The following is a 21,899-nucleotide window of genomic DNA, read 5'->3' on the forward strand; positions in this document are numbered from 1 at the left end:
AACAACTACAACGATTATCTTCGGGGAATAGGCTCTTTCAGGATTTGCTTTATAAATGTGTTTTCACTTTTGACAGAATAGTATTCTGCAATCAAGGAAAAGGCAGATGTCTCCATAAATCTCAAAGACTGAGACATCCCACTGGTCTCCTATTAAAACAGAGTCATTCTCAAGAAAACCCTCATGGAGTGTTATCTTAATGAATAAAGGTGAATGGCTGCCTGCTAGGCCTCACACCCCGGAAAGGAAGTCCATGGACCTAAAGACGGTGTGAAATAGATCGTGGATTCTTACCATCAGTGCCATGGAAGAGAAGGAAATGTGGAAAAGTGTGTCTATCTAAAAACTACTCAATTTTCTATAAATAGTATAAAAACATATAATTTTATTACCTGCCTCCAAGTCCTTGAGAAGGTGAAACAGCTTTTACCAAAAGCTTGTTTTATCAAAGTAAAAACAAGCAAAAACACTTAAACAGAATGAAAAGCATCAGATGATTCTACTATTGAAGAAAAGAAAACCAGGGAAAAAGGTTTCTCCTTCAGAGGCACCAGGTATGAACATACATCACACATTAACCCCCCACACTCTGTAGTTACCACGTGAGGCTGACAACTGTGGGAGATCAGGGTAAGTGGAGACCCATTTGCTGCAGGGCTCCTCAGGTTTTCTAAGGCATAGAAACCACTGCTGACCCTTCTGGTTTTTTACATCTCCTCCCACTCAAGCCAAGGGCTGAGAACTATATCTGGCCTCAACCTTCTGCCACCCTTCAATGAAGAGACAAGCTACATACCAGGTCTTCTGGTGTGAAACTTGGGAGAGGTCTACCAGCAGGGACAAGCAACGATGCTACGTGGAAAATAAGATGGGACACAGCCATTAGAACTTACCTTTTTACATGGCCACGTATAGATTACTTTATTTCTAATATAATTGTATTGGATTAATTTTTTCTTGTACTATACTCTGATCACAGTCAATTGTAAATTATTTTTTAAACGTATTCTCAATGAGTCATGTTAGACCAAACCAAATTCTAAACTTATGGTTCCATCTGAAGGGGAAAGCACTGAACTATATTTTTCCAGAAAACTTTAAAGACTTTACAACAAAATTGCTTGAAGTTATTAAAGCCAAATATCTCATTAAAATACAGTAGACTGTACATCAGAAATCTGTAATGAAACATCCAGATTGTCTTTGGTAGTCAGAGAAGCTCCAAGTCTCCACGATAACTTTTCCCCAGGGAAAGAATAATATTAGAACATTTATAAGCGATGATACTATTGATAAAAAGCATGCAAGCAGAGACAAACACCAACAATGAATAAAGAAAATGCGGTAAGTTGGTGGAGAGATGGCTCAACGGTTAAGCGCACATGCCATTCTTTCCTGAGACTGAGTTAGAGTCCTACTAGACCCTATCAGGTGGCTCACCTGTAACTCCAGCTCCAGAGGGAGTTGGCATCTCTGAACTCTGTGGGACCCATACTCATGTGCATATACATACTCACATACAGACACAGGCACATACTAATACATTTTTGAAGGAAAACGTGCTACCCATGTACCCAAGGGAATTTTAAAAGAAAAATGAAATCATGACATTTGCAAGGAAATGTTCAGAGCTGCAAGTCCTTACGTGACACACAAAGCCACTCAGAACGATAGGTAGCTCATGATCTCTAGCCTGTGAAACCTGCATTTAAAATTGTGAGAATGTGTATCCATGGCTGTGAGATGGATGTCTGTGTGAGGACAAAAGAAGGGGGACCAGGCCTGAGGAACAGGAGCCCTTCCTGGGGAAGGGGGAAGAGAGGCTAATAGACATGTGGCATGAAAACAGAAGGAAGGCCTATGGTGAGGGAAAGGGAGGCAGCAGAGGAGAGGCCGGGGGAGGAGTGAACTACAGCACACACACTCACACACACACACACACACACTCTCTCACACACACACTCACTCACACCCACACACTCTCACACACACACTCACTCACACACACACTCACTCACACACACTCACACACACACTCACTCACACACACACTCACTCACACACACTCACACACACTCACTCACACACACACTCACTCACACACACACACAGTGCCTTAATAAAGCTTGCTACTTTAAATGCTAATTTAAAAATAATTTATAAAAACCATGCTATTTTGCCTTTAATAAAAGCAGGAGATTTTAGCGTGCTTATGCAGCCATGTGTGTATTGAGGGTGATGATATTAATTCTGACTCTTTTCCACACACTGCACTAAGGAAAATCACCCCAAGGTCTGTTTTTGATGCTAAAATGGCTCCATCACACACAACAAATAGCCCAATAGAACACTTTTTTCCAAAGCTAACCATCCTCCCCACATTAAATAGAAGTGAGGCTATGGACTGATGGTTAATGAAGCACACAATTATTTTTATCTTCTACTCATCTGTGGCTTTGCTTATTAGCAGGCATTCTCCTAGAAAAGCCAAATGAAAAAAAATTGGAGTGGCAGGAATTCAACGGTATTAGTCATAATTAGCTGGAGAGAGCAAAGCTGATGCGGCCCCAGCTTAAGTCCCGCTCTTGAGGATAGAAAACGGTTCTTCAGCATCTGAAGCCTAAGAAAAACCAGCAGTGACCTTTTTCTCGCAAGCCCCTTGTAATGAATCCTAAAGGACAATTCTCCATGTTTAAGGGAATCAACAAAGCTATCTGAGAACTGCTAACACGTTTCCATAGACATCAGAATGAAAGCCAAACCTGACAAATCTGGGAAGCTCTGTGCACCCCCAACTTAACTTTAATATGAGGTTCACAAGCTCTATCTCTATTATTAAACTTGGCCTGAAATTTTAAAATACTCAAACTCATTTCATAACCAAGTAACTTTCACTAACTATGTATCTTAAATGAAGTATTATAATTTAAGATTCCATAGATGTGTTCTAGGAACATTAAATTCAAAATAATAGATTTTATAATAATAGCAAGAATTCAATTCTACAAGTATAATGTAAAAAATTTCAACATAATAATCTTATTTAACAATATTTGAATTTTCAGTAACCTTTTCCCGATCCACAACCAAAAATTCTGATAGCATTTGCTTTACAATTCCTGATCTCATTTTGAGTCTATACAAATCTTAATATGTGAGCCACGTGTCTTAGTCAGGGTTACTTTTACTGGATAAAACACCATGACCAAAGCAAGTTGGGGAGGAAAGTTTATTTGGCTTACACTTCAACATCACTGTTCATCACTGAAGGAAGTCAGGACAGGAACTCACACAGGGCAGGAACCTGGAGGCAGGAGCTAATGCAGAGGCCATGGAGGGGTGCTTCTTACCGGATTGTTCCTCACAGCTTGCTCAATCTGCTTTCTTATAGAACCCAGGACCACCAGTCCAGAGATGGTACCATATGAACTGGGCCCTCCCCCATCTATCACTAATTGATAAAATGCCCTATAGGCTTGCCTACAGCCTGATCTTACAGAGACATTTTCTCAATTGAGGCTCCTTCTCTCCAATGACTCTAGCCAATGTCAAGCTGACATAAATTAGCCAGCACACCACATAATTTAAAAATTCAGTATCTGGCCATTTTCTTCTTAAACACATGGGTATTTCCTGACAATGTAACTGAAACAGTCCCCAAAGTCACCAGAAGGCCAGGGTAGGCATTCCTCCAGATCTCTGTTCAGGCAGAGTTTACATTTGAACCTCCTATTGTTTAGGAGTCCAAATCTCAAAGAAAGATCCCACCACTTACTTGGCATTCTGTGATTAGCACACACTGGATACAGATGTTGTGTATGTGCATGGGGCATAGTGTGATACTTGAGACACTACATGTTAATCAATAGTTTAAAATTGCAGTAAATTAAGATACCTCCCTCCAAACACATCAACAGAGAAAAATCAAGGATCAGGTGGCTTCATGGTCAAATTCAATCATTCAAATGAGAATTAATATCAAGTTCCCTTAAACTCTTCCAAAAAAAAAAGAGGGCCACTTCTTCCAAGCACTGTTATAAGGCCAGCATCACCTCAACACCAAAGCCAAACACAAATACTCAAGAACAGGCTAATGTCTCTAGAGACCCTAATGATGAAAAAAAAATGAAATGATAGCAAACCAAATGCTAAAACATACAAAAAAGATCATACCACACCCAAGGAGCATCTATATTTAGCATGGAAGAACAACTTAACATCTACAAATCAATGTGATATGTGATATTAGCAGAATGGAAGGAAACATACATCATCTCAGTTGTTACAGAAAATGAGCTTGCTTGGGGAGGCAGAGGCAGGTGGATTTTGGTGAGTTAGAGGCCTGCCTGGTCTACAGAGTGAGTTCTAGGACTACACTGTGTAGGCAGGGCTACACAATGAAATCCTATCTCATAAAACAAAAGAAAAAAAGAAAAGGAAGGAAGGAAGGGAGGGAGGGAAGGAGAGAAGGAAGGAAGAAAGGAAGGAAGGTAGGAAAGAAGGAAGGAAGGAAGGAAGGAAGGAAGGAAGGAAGGAAGGAAGGAAGGAAGGAAGGAAGGAAAATGTGCTTGACAAAGCCTTCTTTTTAACAGTGTGCGTGCGTGTGTGTGTGTGTGTGTGTGTGTGTGTGTGTGTGTGTGTGTGTACATGCATACCACACAATACATGTGGCAGTAAGAAGACTACTTGTGGAAGTCAGTCATCTCATTTTATCATATGGATTCTAGGGATTGGACTCAGTTCAAAAGGTTTGGTGGCAAACACCATGACCTGTTAGGCCATCTGGTCGACCCTCTGTATCCTTTCTTGAATAAAGCAAACAAAGAAGCCCGCCAGCTAGCTCAGCAGGAACAGGAACAGGCACTTGGTGTACAACCCTGACTACCTGAGTTTGATCTGTGGAACCCACCCACAAAAAAGCTAGATGTGGTAGCACAATCTGTAATCATAGCACTCTTAGCAAGTAAGAGGTGGAGGCACAAATAACAACAACAACAATAATATTCCACAAGCTCAGAAGCAAGCTAGCATGTCAGAAATAAAGTCCCTGCCACGGATGGATGAAGAAAAACAACCTGAAACTCCTAAAATTTGTCTTCTGACCTACACACACTTCAAGAAACACACACACACACTCATACATATACACACTGTGCACACACAGATACATTAATAAGTAAATTTTTAAAACTCAACAGCTTATAAACAAAAAACATTTTCTCAAGATAATAAAGACTATGGGGACTGGAGAAATGGCCCAACACTAAGAGTGTTTGCTGCTCTTCCCGAGGACCTAAGTTCAGTCCCCACCACCCATACCAGGTGTCTCCCTACAGTCTGTAACTCTAGCTCCCCAGGACCAGGCACCCTCTGCAGGCACCTGCACTCACATGCTTATTCCCATACAGAGACACATAAGCAATGAAAAATAAACAATAAGTTGCTTAATGACAATGACAACCTACATCATAGCAGGGGGATCTAAAAGCTTTTCCTCCAAGATCTTCCATAGGATAAGGGACCAACTCTTGCCACAACTGCTCAGTAGTGAACCAGACAGTCTAGCAATGTTATAGAAGAAAACGACAAAAAAGTATACAAACCAGAAATGTGAGGATAAAATTATCTCTATTTGCAAATGGTATGAAACTATACACAGAAAACAATAGAGTCCACAAAAGAACTAATAAGTGAGTTTGGTAACGTTTTAGATTCAAACCAATCTTTAAAAGTCAGTTGTATTTCTGAATAAAAACAACCTATCTGAAAAAGAAATCAAAATTTGACAGCATCTTAAAAAAACAAAATACTTATGAATAAATTTAATCAAGATGGTAAAAGATTTGTATCTCTAATAAAAAAAAGCTTTTTAAAATGAAATCAGAGAAGATAAGACACACAGTGAGAGCCTATAAAGGAAGAAGGAAGGGGAGGAATCAGAGTTCGAAGGGAGGAAGAAAAGAAGAGGAGGAGGCCAAGGGAGAGAGACAGGTTATTTATTTAAGCAGACAGATATAAAAGATACTTCTACCCATGGATTGATTGAAGTAACTGATATTGTTAAAATGTCCATACTACCCAAAGCAACATCTAAATGTTATGCAATCTCTCTATCAAGATTCCAATGGTACCCTTTCAGAAATAGAAAAAAAAATCTAAAATTTTCAAGCAGGCGATAAAAAAACCTCAATAACCAAGGCAATCCAGAGAAAATAAAACCAAGGCTGGGTTGGCAGTTCAACAGGTAAAAAAAGTCTGCTGTGAATAAAATATGAGGACTTGGACTTGGAGCCTAAACACTCACATGAAGGCCAGACATGACAAATGTGCATGCAGGCCCAGAGCCGGTGTGGAGAAACAGGAGGCAGAGGCAGGAGAGTCCCCTGAAGGTCATGGGCCAGCTAGCCTGACATACACAGTAGTCATGAGGTTCTCTGTCAAGCAAGGTCAGTACTTTTAATCCCAGCGCTGGATAGGGCAGAGAAGGTGGATCCCTAGAGTTTGCTGGCCAATGACTGTAACACACACACACACACACACACACACACACACACACACACACACACACGGGGAGAGAGAGAGAGAGACTAGATCATTGGGGGAAGTTTATAGAGATGTAAGATAAATTCAAACATGTTTGATGAACTAATTTCCAACAAGACACTAAAAGGGACAGGGGTAAAGAACCATCTCTTTGAAACTGGTGTTGGATTTTTCAAAATATTGATTCACTACAAAAATTTTGAAAACTATTTCCTTTTGTGCCCTGATTATTACACCTCACATGCTCCTTTTCCAAGATGCATTCCTCTTCTCCCACTGAACTTGGCATTTTAGTGTACTATATGGATATAATTAATTGGAGCAGACAGTGTATTTTCCAGACATTAGAGGCCATTATTTCAGTGTTGAATACCAGAGATATCTCTTGTATGCTGTAGGAAATACTTAAGGTTTATCTAAGCTTCCAGGATGATTTGGTGGTTTATAAGCTTACCTTTATTCATCTTTAGTGTCACAAGATTACTGATCTATAGGAATCCTCTTTTCCTGATTGCTATTCTCTCCCATGACCACCCAAGCATTGATGCAGCAATGAATGGGGATAACAGTTTTTCACAGTTCATGCCAGGACTTAAGATTGGTAATAAATTACCCTATGCCTTTAGTTAAAGTTTTTAGGACTGTTTCCAACTATGAACTCACTTCCTTCAATAAACATGAACCAATTCAGAAAAAAAGATCCTTGGAAAACTAAATCTTCACATGTAAAATAACAACACTGAACCTGTCTCTTATGGCATACACACACACACAAAAAAAACTCACATGCAAAATAAATAGAAGACCTAAACATTACACCTGAGCCCTAATACTCCCAGAAGAAGACAAAAGAGGGAATACCTTGACATTAATTAGCCTTTAGGCCGCTATCACGAAAGTTCACAAGAATAAGTGGGACTTTAGTTACTTAGACTTTGTCACTAGGACAAATAAGGAGAAGAAACAAGATGGACTGATGTGGTTCACCATTTCAATCCATTGTGTTAAGACTGAAGTAAGGCTAGCAGCGGTGGCAGAGAGGACATGATGGAACAGATCTCCTCACCTCATCACAACCAGGACGCAAAGAGTAAGCCTGCGTGAGAGCTACCTCCTCCTGACTCTTCGATCCTCCTTGGGATCTGGCCTCTAGTTGGGATGCTGTACACACCCAGGATGGACATTCTCGCATCCGATAAGCATTTCTGTGGATGCCCACGCTGACACAGCCAGAGCGGGTTCCAGTCATCTCCAAGCATTCTCCCTCCATGCAGTCAAGCTGACACAGAAGATTAACTGTGACAGGAGTACAACAAAAGAATTCTGCACAGCAAGAGGCTCTGTCAACAAAATGGCAGCATGCAGCTGGGAAAACATCTCCAAGCCACCTATCTGATAAAGGGTGAATATCTAAAATATGTAAGGAAGTCAGCAGTAGAAAAACAAGTCAGTTTTAAAATGAGCAAAATATCTGGACAGATGTTTTCCAGGAAAACAAAAATGGTCATTGGATATTTAAAGAGGCGCTTGCCACCACTGCTCATCGGAGAAAAACAAATGAAAGAGCTGAAAGGTGGGATGTAGGGCACTGGGGGTGGTCTGCCTACCACATGCAAAGCCTGGATTTTATCACCAGCATGGAACTTTTTAGAAGATACACCTGACCCCTATAAGGATGTCTATTGTCAAGAAGAGATAAGGGGTAATGATGATTATGCAGAGAAAAGGCACCCTACATCCTTGAGACAGGATCACTTAGATGGTCTTAAACTCACATCTTTGCCCTTCTGCTGGGATGACACGGTGACATCCTAGGCTTTCTTCTAGCTTTATAAAAATGAAAAAGCAAGCAACATAAGCAGTCTAAAGCCTATGTGGACTGTTTCTGAGAGTCTAACAGTGAGATTCTGTACACCACTACAACATGGATGAACCTAGATGACTCCATACTAAATGAAATATGCCAGACACCAGAAAAATGTTGGTATTCTCATTTATGTTTAGAATCTAAAAAGCGAAAGGGAGCCAGTAAGATGGCTTAGTAAGCAACTTGTCACCAAGACCGACAACTGAGTTTGGTCCTTGGGAAACATGGTGGAAGCAAAGAACTGACTCCTAAAATGTGCCCCTTGACTCCTACATGTGTACGCTAGCATGTATGTGCCTGTATACACACGCATGCACGCACATGCCTGCACACACACACACACACACACACACACACACGTTAAGTCAAGATCTTTTATTTTAAAAGAAAACCAGCTGAGATAAAGAATAAAATGGGGGCTACCAGATGCAGGGGAGCAGGACCTGAGGCTTGGTCAGAGTGTCTAGCATCTACAGCGGAGATGTGCAACACAGGGGTCCTTCTTACTACTATACAATATTTGAAGGTTTTGCTAGCAATGTAGATTTGAGATTCTTGCCACACTTTTTTTTAAATGACTAACTCAAAGATGATAAACACTCTAATTTACATAACCTACAGCAATACTATGTATATCATAACATCATGTTGCCCAATTTAAAAAAAAAACAGAATAAAGTTTAAGTCAAAAATAGGTATGGGGGCCAGGGATGGGGCTCAAGAGACAAAGGTGCTTACTGCACAAGTCTGAAAACCGAATTCAATAACCAGGACATATGTGAGGGTCGATGGAAAGAACGGAGTCCACAAAGTTGTCCTCAGACCTCCATACACTCAAGTGTGCATGCACACACACGTACACACACACATACTAAGAATAACAACAACAACAGTAATAACAATACCAAATGTTAAGTAGTTACCACACTGGCCAGGCTTCTCTGAGGATTCTGGAATCGGCCCCACCCTTGCATAGCAGGTGCCTATCCACTGAGCCACCTCCCAAACAAAATCCATATTTTAAAAAAGCTCTTTGGGGTCCTCAGTTACTAAGAGTGTAAAGAAACCCCGTGATTTAAAAAAAAAATGTTGAAAACTGATAACACAGGCTATTCCTAAGAAGTGAATAATACAGCCAAAAAATATATAACAAAGGAAAAACGGGCTTTAAAAACAGAGTTGATGGAGGTAAATGACTTACTCAATTATGGATTTTGTTTGAGCTTGTTATCAAAAGATATAAAAAAGATTGCAGCAGTTTAAGCTATTTTAATCAGGCTTTTTAAAGCATACCATGAGAAGATACAATTAAGAAGTACTTCAATTTTATGAGGCTATTTATTTTGAGACTCTTATTGAAGGGTACCCAGAAATGAAGACAGACAAGGACGGGGTCTGTAGCACGCCTTTCTTCTTCAGCCTCTGCATTGTAAATTTCAAGGAAGAGAATAAGAAAAACTGTCTTATTTTAAATGTAATTATTCCTATTATTCTAACTTCCGAGACAGAATAAAAAAAAAAAAATGAGGTGCCAAGTGAAAACTAGCTAGAGTCAGGCTTTGGCAGGCTGTCTGTGATTTACACCATTGGTCATGTTGCCATCTTCTGGGCAAAATGGAGTATTGCAATTCTGAATGACAAGAAAAATGAAAAGTTTTTGATAAGAGGCACTGAAATATTTCCTCCTCCTTACACATCACACCTTCTCGCCAACCTCAGGTAAAAACCTTCAGGGTTATGTGACCGGGAAACGGAGACGTCTTAGCCATGCATGGTAGTGCAAACCTGTAAGGCCAGGTCTCAGAAACTGGGGCAGAGGGTAACTGAGGTCCAGGCCAGCCTGGGCAATAACAGTGAGCTCAAGCACAGGTTCCTGCCTGCCACAAAAAAAAAAGTGTGTGCGTGTGTATGTGTGTGTATATGTGTATGTGTGTGTGTTGAGACTTGCAAAAGTAGAGTGTGAAATGAAAGCACAGAGAAAGAAACAATCGCTGATAAAATAATGTTTCCATGTATCAGCTTCACATTGAAACTCCTGTGATTGTGTGATGCACATGGTGTGTGCACAAGTGCATGTGGTATGTGTGCTGGCTATGCAGGTGTGTATTGTATGACAGTGCATGTGTGTATGTGATGTATATGTGTATGTGGCAGTGTGCATTTGTATGGTGGGTGTGTGATACATGCATGTGTGGTGTATGTGTGATATATGTAGATGTGGTATATGCATGTATGGTTGGTGTTTGTGTGTGCTAGCTGCATATACATGTGTGTGGAACATATGCATTATATGCACATGTGTGTATACTTGCACAGGCTACTCTCTACCTCATACCTCTTGAGTCAGAGTCCCTTCCTCAATGTGCAACAAAACTGGAGACCAGCAAGCTACAACAGTCCTCTGTCTACCCCTCACAGCTCTGGGGTTAACAGATGCTTGCAAGGTCAAAGTCAGGTCTTTACATGGGTTCAGGATCAAATTTCAGGTCTCAAGCTTGAATGGCAAGTGCCCTGACTACTAAGCCATCTCCTCGGTCCTCCTATGACTGACCCTCATAGAACAATATCATATTTTACAGTTTAGTAAGATAAAATCTGTGCTTGATAGCTCAACATTCATTTGCTAATTTATTTCATTTTCTTTCTTTTCTTTTTCTTTCCTTTTGGTTTTTTGAGACAGGGGTTCTCTGTGTAGTCTTGGCTGTCTTGGAACTCACTCTGTAGACCAGACTGACCTCAAACTCACAGAACTCCACCTGCCTCTGCCTCTGGGATTAAAGGCATGTGCCACCACCTTTATTTCACCCGGCACGATTTACTTCATTTTTATGTTACTGTCATACTTCAACTATTTTTGAATGGAAGAGGTGAGGCAAGAGAAGAAGACATCATAAGGGAAAAGATGCCTCATCCCATTGTACAGTTGAAACCTCTTGCCAGCTGAGAATCAAGAAACGCAGCAAAGGAGCTAAAGAGATGGCTCAGAGACTAAAGGCACTGGCTGCTCTTCCCAACACCCACGTGGCAGCACACGACCATCTGGAACTCTAGTCCAGGAGACATGATGCCCTCTTTTAGGCGGTATGTTGGCATGAATGCAGGCAAAACACCCATGCACATAAAATAAAAATAAATAATTAGAAAAACACTATGGTTCAGGAACAGCGTCTGGGAAGAGGGCTGCAGGCACCATGCAGACGGTGGCCAGAAGTCCCTGAAAGAGCCTTGCAGTAGGCCAAGGTGATGGGTGGAGAAGATAAGGCACTGGGTGTGGAGGGGGGGATGGAAATTAAAAGAGAAGCCAACAGCAAAAGCAGCAGGCAAAAATGTTGGCCAAAGGAGGAATCAAGAAATCTGGCTGTGCCTAGATGAGGTGGCCTTGTCCACTCCTGTTTAAACATCTGGACACTGTGGTGTCACATCTTTTTGCTACCTTTTGCTAGAATGAAGTGCTGTCTTTGAGCCTGCTGGACACTGTAATACATTTGGTAAAACTAAATAAGTAATAATCATAAGGTAAATCCAATCTCAGATCCTGCCAGCACCTGCTGTTCATCTTTGTTGCTCTGAATGCTGTGTCACCTTGAATTAAATTCATCTGAAAGGATATGTATGTGTGTACATATATGTATGTGTATGTATGTATATGCACATACATATATAAACACAAACATGCACACACACACAGTCTTTTAATGACCCCCACTCTGCTTCGAACTGCCCCACTCTAAAACTCCTTCCTGCATGAAGCCGAGGATTCCACTCTACCTGAGTTGAGGTCCCTAACAGAAGTTCTCCAGCCACTGTGTGTGGAGGTGCATGGCTCAGTCCCACTGTGTGTGGAGGTGCACGATGCAGTCCCACCGTGTGTGAAGGTGCATCACTCAGTCCCTGTCCCTGTTGCTGCTGACTGAACCATTCCTTTTTCTTCACCAAGACAGACATGATTATCGTAGGAATTTCCCCAAACATAAGACAAATCAGAAAAGAAGTCAAACTCTCACTATTTGCTGATGATATGATAGCTTACATAAGCGACCCCAAAAATTCTACCAAGGAACTTCTACAACTCATAAACATCTTTAGGAACATAGCAAGATACAAGATTAACTCAAAAAAAATCAGTAGCCCTCTTTTACACAGATGATAAATGGGCTGAGAAAGAAATCAGAGAAACATCACCCTTCACAATAGCCACAAATAACATAAAATGTCTCGGAGTAACTCTAACCACACAAGTGGAAGACTTGTATGACAAGAACTTTAAATCTTTGAAGAAAGAAACTGAAGAAGACACCAGAAAATGGAAAGCTCTCCCATGCTCTTGGGTAGGCAGAATTAACATGGTAAAAATGGCAATCTTACAAAAGCAATCTACATACAGATTCAATGCAATGCCCAGCAAAATTCTTTACAGACCTCAAAAGAACAGTACTCAACTTTATATGAAAAAGCAAAAAACCCAGAATAACCAAAACAATCCTGTACAATAAAAGGAACTTCTGGAGGCATTACCTTCCCTGACTTCAAACTCCACTGCAGAGCTACAGTACTGAAAACAGCCTGGTATTGGCACAAAAACAGACAGGAGGACCAATGGAACCGAATAAAGACCCAGATATTAATCCACACACCTTCAAACACCTGATTTTTGACAATGAAACAAAAAATATCAAATGGAAAAAAGAAAGCATATTCAACAAATGGTGCTGGCATAACTGGATATCAACATGTAGAAGAATGAAAAGAAATCCATATCTATTGCCATGCACAAAACTCAAGTCCAAATGGATCAAAGACCTCAACATAAAACCAACCACACTAAACCTCATAGAAGAGAAAGTGAGTACACTTGAATGCATTGGAACAGAAGACCACTTTCTAAATATAACTCCAATAGCACAGACACTGAGAAAAACAATTAATAAATAGGACCTCCTTGAAACTGAGAATCTTCTGTAAGGCAAAGGACACGGTCAACAAGACAAAACGACAGCCTACAGAATGGGAAAATATCTTCACCAATTCCACATCAGACAGAGGGCTGATCTCCAAAATACACGAAGAACTCTTTTGGTCATCAAAAGAACAAATAATTCAATTTAAGATATGGGGTACAGACCTAAACAGAGAACTCTCAACAGAGGAATCTAAAATGGCTAAAAGACACTTAAGGAAAAGCTCAACATTCTCAGCCATCAAAGAAATGCAAACCAAAACAACTCTGAGATTCCATTTTACACCTGTAAGAATGGTCAAGATCAAAAACACTGATGACAACTTATGCTGAAGAGGATGTGGGGTAAAGGGAACACTCCTGCATTGCTGGTGGGCGTGCAAGCTGGCACAGCTGCTTTTAATTTCAGTATGGTGATTTCTCAGAAAATTAGGAAACAATCTACCTCGAGACCCAGAAACACCACTTTTGAATATATACCCAAAGGATGTTCAATCATACCACAAGGACATGTGCTCAACTATGTTCATAGCAGCATTGTTTGTCATAGCCAGAACCTGGAAACAACCTAAATGCCCCTCACCTGAGGAAAATGTGGTACATTTCCACAATAGAGTACCGCACAGCAGAAAAAAATAATGACATCTTGAAATTTGTTGGCAAATGGATGGATCTAGGAAACATCATATTGAGTGAGGTAACCCAGACCAGAAATACAATTATCATATGTACTTACTCATAAGTAGCTTTTAGACATAAAGCAAAAAAAGTCTACAATTCACAATCCCAGAGAACCTAGATAGCAAAGAGGACCCTGAGAGAGGCATGCATGGATCTAATGTACATGGGAAACAGAAAAGACAAGATCTCCTGAGAAAATTGGGAGCATGGGGACCCTGGGAGAAGGTAGAAGGGGAGAGGAGAGGAAGAAAGGGAAGCGGAGAAAAATATATAGCTCAATAAAAAAAAAACAATAAGATTCTATGGTAATATGCAAAATATTCATCAGTATGGTTATGGGCCAAGGCCGGTTCAGGCACCCTCTCCTCTGTCCAGAGAATAATCTGGGGATCTCTCCTTGGACCTGGGATCCCCTCTAGAATCAAGTCTCTTGTAAACCCTAAAATGACTCCCTTAGTTGAGATATATACTTCCCTGCTCCCATATCCATCCTTCCTCCCTCCCCCCCATCCCAGTCCCCCGAGCTTTCCCCATTCCTCCCCTACTCCCTTCTCTCTAACCCTCTCCCCTTCCAACAACCCCCTCACCCCCCCCATGCACCCAAGGTTGCCTGGCACTCTTGTCTACTTCCAATCTCCAGGAGAATAACTACATGATTTTCTTCAGGTTCACCTTCTTATTATGAACCTTTCTTCAGGTTCACCTAGCTTCTCTAGGATCACGAATAATAGGCTCAAAGACCTTTAATTATGGCTAGAATCCACTTATGAGTGAGCACATACCATATTCCTCTTTTTGGGTCTGGGTTACCTCACTCAGTAAAGCGTTTTCTATTTCCATCCATTTGCATGCAAAATTCAAGATGTCATTGTTTTGTTTTGTTTTGTTTTTTTGCATATCACCATAGAACCTTCATCTGGCGATGGATGGAGATGGAGACGGAGACCCACATTGGAACACTGGACTTAACTCCCTAGGTCCAAACGAGAAGCAGAAGGAAAGAGAACGTGAGCAAGGACGGCAAGATCAGAAGGAACCTTCACCCGTTGATGGATGGAGATTGAGACAGAGACCCACATTGGAGCACTGAACTGAGCCCCCAAGGTCTAAATGAGGAGCAGAAGGAGGGAGAACATGAACAAGAAAGGCAGGACCGTGAGGAGTGCGTTCACCCACTGATACAAGGTCAGTTGGACTGGGACTGAACGAGCACATGATCCAACCAGATTCTCTGAATGTGGCTGGCAGGGGGACTGTCTGAGAAGCCATTGACAATGGCACTGGGACTTGTTTCCTCTGCATATACTAGATTTTTGGGATCCAGTTTGTTTGGATGCTCACCTTCCTGGACCTGGAGGGAGGGGGGAGGAACTTGAACTTCCCACGGGGCAGGAAACCCTGACTGCTGTGGGGGATAGAGAGGGAGGAGGAGAGGGAGTGGGGGGAGTGGGAGGGTGTTGGGAGGAGGGGCGGAAATGGAAACTTTTATAAATTAATAAACTTTTATAAATAAAATAATAATAATAATATAAAAATAAAAAAGAATATCCCCAAATATACAAAGAATAATCTACTTATTAATGTTAATCTAGTCCAAATATCACCCTTCATTCTTACAAACACTATTCTACTCAACTTTAACTAAAACTGATAAGCTCTATTGTGTGTGCATCCCTAGACATATGTACTCAAGCAGCCTAGGGATTATAGGAATCGGAAAGAAGTGGAATAAAGAAAGGCTGGAGGGATTAGTGTCTGTTTGGTCTTTTATAAGTCTTTACCAGTTTAAATTACACACATAAATCTGGGCAAAATTTTTCCTTAAAAGAAAGATTTAGTAAATCCAAGAATAAAATAAAATAAAATGCATATAGTTATTCCCTTTCTACTACCTTGCTACTAATAGTCAAAATTATAAGGTAGCATGAATTATCTCCATATTCTTTTCACTCTCTTTTGCTTCCAGTGCAATAATAGATTTGTTAACGTGCACAGAAGGGAGGGGAAGGGGGGAGAGGAGAGCAAGCAAACACGAGCATTCAGACACCTACTTTTCTCCCTGTGTCTCAGCAGTGATATTTGGAGCACTCCTCACAACACCCAGTCCACTTCTCAGAAGTAACAATGGACGCCGTAAACCTATCAACTACATCACTGTTTCTCTAGAGTAAGCATGCATGCTGTGTTCATCTAATTAAATCATCTCAAAGTGAGACCTTCTCTACTTTAAGAACATTAATTATCCAGACTAAAAAACAGTACCAAATAGGAATCCATTCTGAAAACATAACAGTCTTTGACTAGTTCTCACCAACCTGTTGACTGCAGTGTTGGTAAAGCCTGTGGCAGCTGAAGCGTAAACAGAGACGAGTGGACACTATTTCTGAAGAAGTTCTCTGTCGCTTTAGATTGTAAAACTTTGGTTTCCCAGAGCTAAGAGGAAAAAAAAATACTGTTTTATTTTTGTCAATACTGTTTTAAAAGACACCAATATTATATTGGCTTTTTCTTAAGTGTTTATGCTTTCAGTGGACAACACAAAGAACAGATACTAACACATCTGAAAGGTGAAAAGTCTCGTCATGTATGAGGTTTTGAAAACAAGACAGGAGAGACGTGAGCACAAACCTTCTTCAAGTCTTTTAACACCTGCTCTTCGATGCCTTCCTCAGCAAACAGGTCCCGCACACCTTCTATTACGTCTTCAATTACAGATCGGTACAGCTTCGGCTACACGAAAGCAATTGTTAGAAGTTTTGATTCTCAAATTAGAATGCACTTGCCTTTAAAAACACGCAGATGAGGGCTGGAGAGGCTCGGTTGTTGCCCTTGAGGAGGCCCTGGGTTTGATTCCCAGCACCCATGTCAGTTGGGTCATAATTGCCTGTCACTCCAGCCCCAGGGGCATCTGCCGCTTCTTCTTGTCTCCTGGGGCTGTATGCATGTGCACATACCCCATGCAGATTTACACATATATACACATAACTAAAGTAAATCATTAAAACACACTTTCCAGTCCTTGGTTTGAAGGAAACACCACAGTTACTGAGAACACCCTTCTCTCAGTTTGGCCTTGGCTCTTTACAGATTGTATCCATCACCTGTCACCCCCTGGAGGCCCCTAGCCACAAGGCTCAATCACAAGACTACACCACACCTGGTGGGGAATCTCCCAGGTCTACGGAACCTTCCTGTTCCTTTCTGAAAGGGAAATTGGAGGCAGCTGGAAATAAGCCCCTGTTTCCAGTCCAGCCTTTTCTCAGTGCAGCCCCTATTAGAGAACCAGAGGGATGTAAATGAACTTCAAGTCTTAAAAGTGGGCCAATCAGAGCCCGCCCTGCTTCCAAAGTAGCCGTGGAGAGAGGGCTGTTGTGGTCAAGTAAAAACACAACCACCCCTACGTCCCAGCGAACGTTCTGTGACAGTCACCAATAAGTGCATGAAGAAACCAACGGTGCTAAAACCATGCCATGAAACAAAATCAGGTAAAGTCTACCCAGAGGCACAGGTTACACCAACAGCACAAGAAGCATGTGAAACATACTCGGCCTTTCTGGTCTATATGAAATGTGTCCCGTCGAGGTCTTCTATACAAACAATCCTGATCCAGGAGAAGGCCACAGATGACGTACGGTAAAACAAAACTCCAGTTGCTTTTATTCTGGATGGCGTAACCCAGCTCAAATGAAAACTGAGCTATTCATGGACTGCTTTTTCATGCCTCCCACAAAAATCCTCTCACTCCAGGACAGCGTATTTTAACCTAATCCTTCCAAAGATCCAGGGTAAGTCTATGAACAGGCCAATCAGTACCCTCTGAATGTCAGTCACAGGCATACCCATTAACAGTAAGTGCCCTCAAATGAGTCGCTTCTTCTAAGACAGTCTACCCTGATAAGGGCTTCTAAGCTTGGATTTTAATCCCAGCTAAACGATCACACTCTAAGAGCTGGAGGGAAAAACTCCTAGGGTTAAAAACATCTTTTAAGCCCTACCCTTAGAGTATAACAGCAACAGTCCAAAAGAGGCCAGTAAAACACAATATTTCAAAAGCAAAATAAGTACTGAATGTAGTCTCTCTTGTAGGAGAACCCATAAGCTTCAGATTGCTTTCTCTTGTGTTATCTTTATTAAAACTAAGTATAGTCTGAACCTCCATCTTACCTGCGTCTCTGAAAGAAAACATGTGCGCACTGACAGTCACACTCAGGCAAGCTGGTATATGTACTTTACACTCCTTAGGGCACCATAAGATGTGCATGAGTATGTCTCTAAAATCAGAGCCTTTTGGCCCCCATAGATACACATGGAATTTCACACACACAAACCTATCCTGGCTCTCACGCTCTTTCGGGAAATGTGCATCTGTTGATATTGTCTTGGCCTTTAACTTGGGATTTTCACTTCGATGGGAGGAGTTAACAGGGCTGTTTTGCTAGTAAACTCTCACTGTATGAGCTTTAGATACCCTTATCTAGGGTTAGTGGGTTCCACATTTATGCATCAAGAAGCTAAAGGACAAGGAAAGGCAAGATGGTGAGGGCAACAATCCAAATCTCATCGCCTACTATTCCAAGGTTAGGGAGTAATAAAGCGCAAACCAGCCGTGTCCTAATAAAGAACGAGAATTGGGGCTGGAGTTTGCGGTGAGAGAGAACGTGAAAGGATCCAAAGTCTTACTTTACACGACAAGAAAGAAAGAAAGAAAGAAAGAAAGGAGGGAGGGAGGGAGGGAGGGAGGGAGGGAGGGAGGGAGGGAAAAGCAAAGTCAAGAGAGCGTAGAGGAAATTATCCTGATTGAGGATGCTCTATCCCTATGCAGTTTCTAGGCCCTAACCTAGGTAGTCTCTGTTGGAGTGGGAAGCACAATTTTCCCAGTGGAATCAGAGCCCACGTGACTGTCTTCAGTTTCCTCTAATCCATGGTGAGACGGGTGCCTATCAAAGTCTGTGACTTGCCATGGAGGGCTAAAGGGTGCTGCCTCCTTACCACCAGGTTGACGAAAGCCATGCTGGCGGCGGCTCTGCGCTTGACCGTTTGTGCCTGCGTGGCAGAGATCAGTCAGGTCAGCTCTTGAAGCAAGGCGCTCGTTGCTGCGCAACCGCGAGGACGCTGGGGGGCGGAGCTAAGTAAGGCGGGACAAGAAAAAAAGGTTAATGATTGGAGGGATAGAGTTTGGGCGTGGCATAGGTGTGGTAAGGTGCCTAACCAGCTTTAGCAGACTAAGGGGGCCTGTGCAGTAATGGATGGGGCAACTTCATCTTTGAAGGATGTAGGAAGAAAGAAGGCAGGTGAGTTATTTCTGCTTTTACCAGTTTGTCACGCCCCCCCCTAAACAGCTGCACTCCACGCTGTGATAAAGGCCTGACAAGAGCCAAACGTCTATAACTAGCTGTTGAAGTGTGGGCAACAGCAGCAGCAACTTCACCTGGGAACCTGTTAAAAATGCAATTGGGAGCCATCAAGATGCTTGCTGCCAACCCTGACCTGTGTGCTCGAAGGAAAATAGGGCTCTAGAAACTTGTCAGCTGGCCGCCACCCATGTGCCTGGGCCAGCAGGCGCCAAAGACAACCCATGCGTCATGTCATGTAAAAGAATTAATACAAACGACTGAGGACCCATAAATGTGAACATCCCTTCTGAATCAGAGGCTGGCAATCAGAGACCCGGAATACAGTGACTTCAAAATGTTCTCCGGCTGATTCTGGCGGGCATTAAAATGAGACCCACTGACCTTAGACACACTCAACATTGGGTCCACATGAAAATTGCCTGAGCTTTTTCTTTTTAAAGGTTTGGTGCCTGAGTCTTCCCCAGAGTATATGATTTTAAATGCAGCAAAGATGGAGAGCTATGACTTAAATCAGGTCAGCTCAGCTCCGCAGAGCCAGCATGGCTCCTTCACTCCTCAGGCAGAAGTCTCCATATTCGTCCTGTAATTACATTCTCTCCCACCTCCCTCTCCCTTCTTCCCTCCCTCCTCTTCCCCTCTCTCCCTTCCCCTACCTCTCTCTCCGGGGCGTGGAAAGATTTAACTAGCTAAAGTCAAAGATTGATTTAAGCACACATAACCCCTGCTAGCTCAACAAGGAAAGAGCCATCTACTTCCACCACCCTGCCTTCAAACGTCCTTTTTCATCTGAAAGCAGAACTCCACCTACCAGGTGTCTATGTGATGATTTAAAAATCCCATTAAGGTTTAGAGTGTACTGTTTGCTTATTTGTGAGTGTAGGTGCAGTGGTGTGCGCTCCCCACTCTGAGAGGTGGCTTGCCTGGACCAGGTGTAAGTCTCCAGCAGCTGATTCATTTGCTGTCATCTAGAAGACTTTTCCGAAATTGAAAACTACTGGGAATTTATTTTACAAAAAGCCATTAAGTATGTGTGGTGATATTTAATGGTTACGTCTCTCTAGTTGCGTGGCAATTTACTACCAGGAATATTCAAAGTGACTTACCTTTCACCCAAAATAGAAAAGCTAAAAGCAAGCATTGATTCCTTCTGATATTATAAAATCCAATTAAATTATTCAAGCTGGGAAATAAGAAAGCTGAAAGGTCTCTTGTTTTCCATCTTCTTTCAAGGTTTTAAAATTTTAATCCTAAACGCATAGAATGGGTAGCAATCTAACATTTTGTGACAGTGTGCCATTTTGTTGTACTTCATTATACATTATACCTTTCTCAGAGCTGTAGCGTAGACTGTGTGAACTTATACATTTAAATGTGGATGTTGGTATCCATAGAAAGTGTGACTAACAATTGGATTGTTACTGCCTAATATACTTGATAGACTTTTTACAGAAAAATAATGCAATGTTGGTCAAGCGATCTCAGGGACTTTTTGCCCTTTGTGTATCTAAATGGTCACTGGTAGATTCTGCTTTGGTTTCTTCCCAGTAGTCAACAATGACCACTAAATGAAGGATGCTTGAATCCAAGATATGAAGTGTCTAAAAGATACAGGTGTTAACGCTTGGTACTCAGAGCAACAGTGTGCCCAGATATAGGGCTTCTAGAGGCCAATTAGGTCACTTTTGTGACAGAAATAACTGAAGTTGAAAAAGACTTATTTTATTTGTGAGTTCAAATGATTCAGTTCATCAAGGCAAAACAATTCAGTTTGTTGCTGGAGTTGTTGCTGGCAACCCTAACACACTAGGCTCCATCGTACATCCTCAATAGGCTGACTAAAGAGACAAATGATGGTGACAAGCACAGAAAGGAGACTTATTCAATGCGATCACACCAGGATAAGGAACACACAAGATGGGTATGACTCCAGTGTCCAATTTAGTGTCTTGATGTGTTTTAGTTTCAGACAGACAAAACCTATCTGTAGCTAGCCAGTCCCTGTCAATCAGCTGTGGTCCACCCACGACTGACCCATCATTGCCTCAGCTCCAATCTCCCCTGCAAGGTGGTCAGACAAACTGGCAGCATTACGAAATCTCTTCTCTGGAGACACGTTCCCTTCTGTCACCAAAGTCCCAACCTTTCTCTTGGCCGGCATGAGGCTCCTGGGAAATTCTAATTGGGATCCAATGTCTCAATAATCTGATAGCTGAGGGAAGTGTCTCTCTAGAGATGACCTTAGCAGGTCAGGGCACAGAGAAAGAGGGGAGTGCCATCCCTTGTTGCTTTCCCTTTCTCCTCTCCTGTTCTGGCTGGACTCCCAGTCATGGCATGGTATTCTGAAGACAACATCACCCATGTCCAGAATATCACTTCTGCTTCAGTTAACCCTCTTTTAAAAGGCTCATAGTGCACACCTGTGGGCATACTTCATCAGTCTTCTAAGCTGAATGAAATAAAAGAAATAAGAAGGGAAAGACATGACTGCTCCTAGGCA

General features: G+C 41.8%; 1 protein-coding gene across 1 annotated transcript in view; it reads right to left on the reverse strand.

Annotated features, from left to right (window-relative positions):
* Gtf2a1l (general transcription factor IIA subunit 1 like) overlaps positions 1 to 19,161 on the reverse strand; it is a 39,000-nt gene extending 19,839 nt beyond the window's left edge. The window contains exons 1-4 of the mRNA XM_048416175.3: positions 19,038 to 19,161; positions 16,677 to 16,778; positions 16,364 to 16,481; positions 797 to 852 (exon numbers count right to left, since the gene is read on the reverse strand). Of these exons, the coding sequence (XP_048272132.1) occupies positions 797 to 852; positions 16,364 to 16,481; positions 16,677 to 16,778; positions 19,038 to 19,058 (297 nt within the window). The 5' untranslated portion in view covers positions 19,059 to 19,161. The remainder of the gene's footprint in view (positions 1 to 796; positions 853 to 16,363; positions 16,482 to 16,676; positions 16,779 to 19,037) is intronic.
* Positions 19,162 to 21,899: the final 2,738 nt, after the last annotated feature.

The sequence above is a fragment of the Myodes glareolus genome, chromosome 6 (assembly GCF_982192425.1).
Source record: "Myodes glareolus chromosome 6, mMyoGla1.1, whole genome shotgun sequence".
NCBI classification, from domain to species: domain Eukaryota; kingdom Metazoa; phylum Chordata; class Mammalia; order Rodentia; family Cricetidae; genus Myodes; species Myodes glareolus.